Source organism: Cyphomyrmex costatus, unplaced genomic scaffold (assembly GCF_001594065.2).
Source record: "Cyphomyrmex costatus isolate MS0001 unplaced genomic scaffold, Ccosl1.0 scaffold825, whole genome shotgun sequence".
Taxonomy (NCBI): Eukaryota; Metazoa; Arthropoda; class Insecta; order Hymenoptera; family Formicidae; genus Cyphomyrmex; species Cyphomyrmex costatus.
In genome coordinates this window covers 230,454-239,706 of record NW_017280403.1, presented here as the reverse complement: position 1 = coordinate 239,706, position 9,253 = coordinate 230,454, and the positions used below count along the sequence as shown (strand labels likewise).

Below are 9,253 nucleotides of genomic sequence, written 5' to 3'. Positions count from 1 at the left end.
ATAAATTCACACACAATTATATAGAAGCAGCCGAGATACAATTTGACCGTTACGATATATTCTCATCAGTTTTCATTAGTTCAAATAAATATATATGTTGAAAATTGTTTATGTATTATTACTGTATAAATACATTAAATGAAGAGCAGAATTTCAAAATGCGTTTTGTCTGAAATTTATAATTTACAGAAAACGAGAAAGAAAGAGTTACAAGAAAACTGCGCGTTTTACAAAAAAAAAAATAACAATTCGCCAATCAGTAAAATGTGAAATGTTCAACAAAATTGCTAAACAGTTGCTGAAAATGTTTTTTTACATTTTTTTTAACATTTATTAACAATTTTAAAAAATATCAAATTTTAAATGTTTATTTTTCAGTTTATACGTTTATTACACAAATTCCAACATTTATTAAACGTATTTTAGATGTAACTATGTTACTTGGAAATTATGTAAAATACACTAAATTCTTTTATAAATGAATAAAATAGTAAACAAAAAAATATTCAAAAAAATCTCTTCACTTGTATTGTTAAACTAATTTTATTAACATGTATATTGATTAATAAAATTGAATTCTAATTAAAATATAATTTTATAAATAATGATTTCTCTAAATTAATGTATCTTCTACACAAATAGATAATTAAATAAATATAAATAAATATATAAATAAATAAAAGAAGATATATATACTAACAAACGCATGCTAATGGCAAATTGGAAATATATAAATTATAGATATAATAATAATTATATATGATAATAATTCCAATAGAATAAGAAATGAAAAAATGTTTTAAAAGAATGTCTCAAAATAAAATCGTATCCAGACAAAAAAAATAAGAAAAAAAAATTAAATAATACACAAAAAAAAGTTAGCGTAAAGTCCTCGATCACCTCGAGCAACCGAACAGACTGATTAATTGACTGGGAAATCCTTGTACATCTTGTAGACCAATGCGTCAGCCGTTCTCTCACTAAGTCCCTTGGTCGCGAAGTCGTCGGCGAGCATTGCGGCGACTGCCTCCGCAGCTGTTAAACCTGGAGAAGGAGAAGGAGGAAATGGAGGAGGAGGAGAAAAGTTAACGACAGAATAAGAAATTAACCAAGTTAATATATTGCGCGAGATCGTTTCGTTACGAGTTCGTTCGGTCGCGTTCACAAGAAAGTGGGAACTTTTACTCGAATATATCGGCGTTTCTGCGATCGGCTCCGATAATCCGCGACGTTGATTCAGACACAGATCACGACTATACAATAGTATATATCCCGTTTTTCCTCGTATTCCGAAAGCGAAGCATTTTAAGAATGTATACAAAACATTTAAAAATGTAAAACACAAAATCTTTCTTGCCCTACCCTCTATACATGTTATGCATACTGTTTATGATAATTGCCAACGACGTGCAAGATACTTGTTTTCGATAAGCGATATCGTCACATCGCCGATCGGTCTACGTTACTTTCCAAGAAAGAATTCGGCTTCTCATTTTGCCAAGTAATTACAGAAGAATCACGCCACGTAAGAAAAACAACTGACTGTACATAATCGGCAAGAACCAGATTTTTAGCTGACAATTGATTTATGTTAGCAATTAGCTGCTAATAATTATTTATACTTATTTTTCTTCGTTAAAAAAGGATATGTACTAGAAACTAGTATTCCATTCATATTTTTTTAAAAATATATAAAAATTTGCAACAAAGAGTAATAACAATAAATAAACAAGAGCATTTAAACTAGAAGCAAGTTCTTTTCTGCGTAATAACTATATATTCAAATATAATATAAATAAAATTCAAATACAATTTAAATAAAATTTGAAAATTATTCAAAATTCAATACACTAAAACATTATAATTAAATTTCAATATTTAAAGTAATTAAAATAAAGATTTGAATAAAATTTGAACCTAATTGTTATGCGCGATAAAGATTGCGTTTGCCTTTTATGCTCTTTATTTATTAATTTGAACAACTTATCGTATCTTATATTTAAATTGTACGCTCGTACTTACCATAACTGAGAATAGTTTGCACAGGTCCCTTCTCGTCCATACCTTGAAGATTGATTTTCTTATCTTTTACAGATAGCTTCGCTCTAGCACCACGAACTATTATCAATTCTTCATTAACCTTCTTCAGTTCCAGCGTGAAGTCGCCCACTACATCGGCTGTGAAGGCAATAGGAATGTATAGCTTTGGATCATTTTCAAGCATATTTCATAAAATGCGAGTATTTTCTTACTAAAGTTCCCAGCGAGTAGACCATTCCCATGTAATATCTCCTTTCCTACTTTTCCCATAAGCGTGTATTGAGACTTCACTCGAAGTAGCGGGACGCGTATTCTCAAAATCACATGCATCACATCGTCCTAAAACGTTTCCAAACATATAAATAATAGTCACAGTATTTAGTCTTATCATTATAGAAATTTATTGGATAAGGAACACTTTTTTTTAATAATTCAATTTTATTGCTAAATCGAGAATGTTTATAAATAATAATCTTACTTCAGATGTCAATTCAGGATGCGCTCGTTTCGTTCTTTTGGTATCACTGAAATTTTGAGAGACGCTATCATTTGTTACATTTATTCCACCATAATGATAGAGCAGCTGCATGCCTTCTTCGAAGTACCCTTGCTGTTCTTGATAATTTTTCGCATATCTGATTAGATCCTTCAATTTTTTGGTTTCCATCGCAGCGTTAACTACGTCGTTTCTCTTTTTTAGAGCTTCACCTTCCGTAAAATTGTAAATAATAAATTTTGTATTCTCTCGAATATTCTGTAATACAAGAATTTGCAATCAAAACATCTTATAAATTGTATACAAAAAACTTTCAAAAATACTAATAAAATTTTGTGCAATAATTTAAAAAAGATCGTAAATTAAGAGAAAAGAACTCTTAAAGACCTTCATAACATCTTCAATGCCGTGTACTTTCAGATTCTCTCGAGAATCAGTACGCAGATTACCGAAACGTTTTACGCTATTATTAGTTTTATCATCCACATAAACAATGTCGATATAATCGGATCGCTCACTTGTTACGTCTCTTGATTTATCTTTGCTAGAAGACTCAACGTTTGATCGTTGAGATTTTTCTCTATTATATAACACAGGCGGTCTTATATTCTGATTTTTCAATCTAGTCTCGGCTATTTCTGATGCAGAAACCTGTTACAGTTTGCAGTTTGAAATATTATTGGTTATTAATTACTGATTATTGATTATTAATTGCATCTTATTTTATGATACGTGGTAAATTACGTAAAAATATTATATAACAAAGAATGATTGTACTAAAATATCTAAAAATGTAGCTAAATACAAATCTGAAAATAATTTTATTGGACTCAAATATTTACATAAAATAATAATGCATAATGAATAATGCATAATTTTGATATTCTAAGAATCAATTCGAACGTGCTATATAATTATTTTAATAGTCCAATAAAATTATTTTCAGATATGTATTTATTTTAAATTTTGGAATACTTCAACAAAACTGTACAAATTATGATAAATATAATTAATAACTTGCTAAAATTATATCATAAAGAAAAATTGATTTCTTCTTCTCTCTCTCTCTCTCTCTCTCTCGATTTAATTAATTAAATTATAAAATATTATCATAAAGTAAAATAAATTTTTAAACCTCAGCATCCCTGATTTGTTCTCCGTAATATCCAACATTGGAATTTTGATCATATTGTCGACTATCTTGATGTCCTCTAAACTGGGAAGATGTCTTTGTATTATCGCAATCAATGGTATCTTCAATATTCCGTAGACTTCCGTGATATCCTTGAAAGCCTCTCGTGTTCTGTGTATAAATAGGCTGAATGTAGGCTGGCCGCTTAAAACTTTCGGCGTTTCCAGAATTTGCTTCAAAATTGCTTGATAATCTCAAATTGCCTCTATAAGAACCATCAGATATGACATCAGAACGCAAAGGAATCCGGCGGTCATGCTGCTGATTTTGCTCGAATATTCTGGCGCCGTGTTGATCTTGCTGCAATCGTTCGAAACGGGTATTCTGATATCGCGAAAAGGGCCTTGTATTAGCAATTCGATTCGCAGGCGAAACGACGGCTTCGAAACTTTCCTTAGGCACACTGGGTTCTCTTATCATAGTGTGGAATCTATATCTAATAGAATCCATATCTCTGAGATCGCTATAACTCACGTATCCGGCTTCCGATTCACTCAGATTGGACTTCAGTCCACCACGAGCGACGTGGATACTCTCCAAGATCGATCCGTTAAGCCCGATAATCTCCAAGTTCTTCAAAATCACTCTGTAATTGGTATCGCCCTCGGATTGATCAATCTTAATTAAAGGCACCCTCAACGGGTCCAGCTTGCCTATTTTCGTCATGTCCCCTGACACCGTCTTGTTCCAGAGCATCTGGGATACCTCTAGCAACCCACATCTCGTTAAAGTTATCACAGAGAGCACCAGAAACACATAAAGGACACTTCGCTGCATTAATTTACCCATTTTATCGGAGTCGATGATTTATGCCAGACCTTTTCAAGACACTGTTAAAAAAAATTGTCGATTATTTCAGTCGTATTTTATTAAAATCTGTAAATCTCGAAAAGATTCTTCAGTTTCCTCAATAAGGTACGTCGATTTTCCAAACGTAAATCGGTTTATAAATCAATACTAATATGATACCAATAACAACAAATATCAATAAAAAACACACAATAATCGTACATATTAGCATGCGATTCAACATACGTTAATGCATCTCATCAGTTTATATGCGCACTTCTAGATAATATCTTAGGAATAATTACGATTTCTTGGAAACTATAGGTACAACATTCAAGAAAGATTAACAATCGTGAGTAAGCATAGAGGGATGTAGACTGCAAGCCGGCGGTGCACTTGATGGAGGTTTTTATAGTTGATCAGGGTATGGAAGGGTATGGAAGATCGGGGCCATGGACCAGTCTTATATGATGCTAGTTAAGTAGCTCTTAGTCAGACATCAATATATTTTCTTCGACACAACATTTCCTTAAATTCCTTCATTACGCGATGATGTAATGGAGAGCAAGGTCCTCGGACGACCTTGTGGTAACAGATACTGCTAACAATTATCATAGATAAAAATTGACAGTTGTGTAGATAAAAATCTAGAGTTCAAGTAAATATATTCCTCGTAAAGGATTAATTAAAAATGAATAAGCAATTGAGAACTAAGTCACACTTATTATTGCATATTCATCAAATGTAAAGTTAACTGTGTCACAAAGAAGACAAATATCGTTGCATGTCGAATAAGCATATCGACTCATAATGGAGTTCATAAAGAAGGACAATCGCCAAATCAGCGCATTGCGATGGTCGAAATAAAATTCATGCATTCAGTAACACTTTGACGTACTGACAAGTTATTTTACTCAAGGAATTCATCGTAACCAGAATGCATATCAGTGCGCACATATTTACATTCTTGTTTGTAATATCTGCATTTGTTGCAGTGAAAACTCGTGATATACGTAAGTAATTTATTAATTGTTTTATAAAACTGTACGTGTATATTTATTTTTTTTATTTATACAATTATTACAGATATATAATATATAATATATAATAGGTGCTTTCCAATTGATGACACAAGTCGACACAAGAATCGTTCTATCTTTCTTGACATTTAGAGATGGATAAAGATAGAACGACACTTGTGTCGATTTGTGTCATCAATTGGAAAGCACCCACTATATACATAAGATATAAAGTGTTTTATATTAATAACTTTCGAACAATTCTGAAGAGAACAAAGTATATAATAATTGTAAAATGTAATTGAAAGATGATTTTTTTTCACATTTTTTAAAAAACAAAGTATTTTTATAATTTAATTTCTATTTAATATATTACAGCAAAGAAAAGAATTAGTAATTTATCTTCGAATTTATACGCATTTATACATTTGCAATTAAATTTGATTTTTTATATTGATTTTGTAGGCGTCTTCTTATTTAAGTATGAAATTTAATAATATTAATATTATTTATATAGCATTATTGTAATCGAATGAATCGCATAAAAAAACAATAACGCAAAACCTAAAAATGCTTTATAAAAATAGAAGTCACATCAATGTGATACTTAACTCATGATCGATCATTACAAGAGCATTTCATAAAACTAATAGTTTTGAAATTTAATATTTTGTATGTGTTGTGTGTAATAATTTTTATTAATATAATGAATGATAGCCTCAAGTTTTTATTGATCTTTCCAACGATTTATATATTCAGAATCAAATATTAAATAATTATATTAATAATATTATTATATTAATAATATGATAATCGGAGAAACGGCGCGGTAAATCGTCCAGAAATTATTGTACAGTAATAAATTGATTATAAATATAGTTGAAACAATTTACGCTTAACTTATACCGCGCCGTTATTCCCGTTGTCATATTATTATAATTTTTTATTATCAAGAGAAAATAGAGAGTCCGTTTTTATTTATCTCAAATATTAAGTAGCACCAAATTATTAAATTATTAACATAAAACATTATTTTAATCATAAAATTTGCGAGAAAATATTTTTAATTACAAAACATACATTTTCTAGCATCGTTTCTAAAGATATGCCATCGCAATGATCCAAACCTAAACGAATGCGTAAAGCAAAGTATCAACTCGTTAAGGCCTTATCTGAAGATGGGCATTCCAGAATTGCAAATACCACCTTGTGAGCCACTTCGCGTGCCACAGATTGAAATTAGCCAGTCGGTCGGTCCAGTTTCCACCAGATCGACATATACCGACATCGAGGTTCAAGGAGCAACGAGTTTTATTTTAAAAAGCGTCAAGTATGTATATACAAGGTGCTCAGTGTCCGTACAATTTTTTAAACACTTCCGACAATTAAAAAGGAGATTGATGGTGAATATTTATCCGTTTCATATGAGCTACAATATGCGATAAAAAAATTTTAAAAAATTTTTTATTAAAAAAGTGAAGGTCATTTTAAATTTTTTATATAGTATCACACAATTTTTTTCCATAATTTTATAAAAGTCTTCAAGATGAATTCAACGCACTATCGACAATGTCACTTTTATCAATGTTTTATTAAAAGTCAAGTTAAAATTAATGCCTCTCAAAAATCCGACGTCTGAAAGAAAACGTTTTTTATTTAAAATTATATATCAAATATTGCGTTAAAATTATTTTTATAAATCCTTAAAAATTGAGTGCAGAATTTATTTAAAATTATCTTTTTCAGAATTAATATCGATAATGATCGCGTTAGATTAAAACTGTACCTCCCACGTCTTGAGATGAACGCGCACTACAATATGAAAGGAAATATTCTGATGATGCCTATCAACGGAAACGGATTGGCGCGTAGCAATTTTACAGATATTAATGTCGTAGCTATCGTACAAGGTGAACGTTATCAATCTCAAAAAACTGATGAGACTCATTATCGCGTTACTGACTTCTATGTAGATCTCGATGTTGGACAGGCCAACATCCATCTGGATAATTTATTCGATGGCGATGATACTTTATCTGATGCTATGAACTTATTTTTAAATGACAACTGGAAGGTTGTAGCGGCCGAAATTAAGCCAGCTTTCGAAAACAGCATTTCGGAAATTTTTAAGACATTTTCGAATAAGATTTACTCGAAATTTCCATTGGATACATTGCTGCCCCCTTAAATACATTCTTATTTTACATTTAATTTTCTTTATAAATGGGACATGTTTAGAAATAAGTCCGCGTATTTATTACTTTTATTCTCTATTTGTTTTAGTTATTTACGGATTTGTTATTACATAATTATAGTTATACATGTATTCCTTTATATTATTTTTGTTTAAAATAAATAGGCTTTATAATATAAAACAGCACATTAATTTTTTATAGTACAAAATGTCATAGTAAATAGGATAATTAAATAAGTACATATACATCGATATATAATATATGTGCAATTTTAGCTGGATACGTAATTTTAACCTTTTAAATCGAGAATGTAGTTTATATTATATAATCTTGCGCAGCTAGAAATGTAAGGAGACACGTTTTCTCAGTTAGTATGAGTAAACATCGTCAGCATTTTAAATGTAGTTGCACATGCCGAAAGAATAAAGCGTAAAAATGTGACGTATTTAGAATATTTATTTGCAAAGACGTAACTCTTGTACTCCGTAGTATAAGATACTAACCCCAAAAATGCAATAATACAGAATAATTTGTTATTAAATAACAAAAATTAATAAAAAAAAATTAAATAAAAATAAAATTCTTTCATTAGTTTTTTAGAAAGCTTATTTTGAAAATTACAGAAATGATAATGTATTTTTTAAATTTGTATCTCAATTTTGTTTAAATAATAAAACAACGTTTTTTACCATATAATGATTATTAAAGTACATGACAAAAAAACTTCAAAATTTTATTTTTTTTTAAATAATAGAAAATAATTGATTTTCTTCCAAATATTTGTTTGTAAAATCAAAGTTATCTTTGTATTTTTAAGTAAACATTTAATAATAAATTTTTCATTTTTATATTCTAATATTTAGGTATAAGTTCGACTATAGCATAATTAATCATTGTAAATTTTATTAAAATTTATATAAATTTTAGATATAGAAAAAAATGTTAATTATTCTAATTTCCATATCCAAATATCCATGTAAATCTAAAATATTATAAGGGAAGAGTATAAATCGGACCTACTTTGTTCTCTATAAGGCGTAAATAAAGTCCGATCATAAAACCAATGGTTCGAAAGATCATTTAATTTCATCTTCATTTTTGCTTCAAACCATTTTGACGTATCTCTTATCTGTGTCGAACTTTAATGGAAAATGTAAAAATACATTTTCCGGTCCGATTTTTATGGATTTTTAGATAGAATTTTAAAATATGTTTTAATTAATTTTTGTTAGTATTGAGTAAAAACGAACAATTTAAGACTCAAAGATAAAAATACAGTTTATATTATTAGAATTAAAATCAATAAAAAATTCAATCCTAGTCTGATAACACATGATATTTTATTGATTTAGTGTTCCTTAGACCAGATCTGGTCGGTCGATCACCAGTACTACAACCAGGTTGTGGCAAACCTTCTTTCTTCGATGAATTAGCTGGCTAACTCGTCTTTTAAGTGTGTCTTTTTGTATAAATCCGATTTGGACACGAGTTCTTTCAAACAATTGGAACAAATTTTACAATA

The 9,253-nt window shown here is 29.5% G+C and overlaps 2 protein-coding genes across 2 annotated transcripts; one reads left to right on the top strand and one right to left on the bottom strand.

Moving 5' to 3' along the window:
- Window positions 1–922: 922 nt before the first annotated feature.
- On the bottom strand, window positions 923–4,517 carry LOC108781483 (uncharacterized). Its single transcript, XM_018549444.1, has 6 exons — window positions 3,672–4,517; window positions 2,924–3,187; window positions 2,519–2,794; window positions 2,253–2,379; window positions 2,023–2,178; window positions 923–1,044 (listed from the first exon to the last, which is right to left on the bottom strand). Exons 1-6 carry the CDS (start codon window positions 4,515–4,517, stop codon window positions 923–925), a joined length of 1,791 nt encoding a protein of 596 aa, XP_018404946.1.
- A 937-nt stretch (window positions 4,518–5,454) lies between these two features.
- On the top strand, window positions 5,455–7,724 carry LOC108781481 (protein takeout). Its single transcript, XM_018549443.1, has 3 exons — window positions 5,455–5,530; window positions 6,626–6,866; window positions 7,283–7,724. Exons 1-3 carry the CDS (start codon window positions 5,455–5,457, stop codon window positions 7,722–7,724), a joined length of 759 nt encoding a protein of 252 aa, XP_018404945.1.
- Window positions 7,725–9,253: the final 1,529 nt, after the last annotated feature.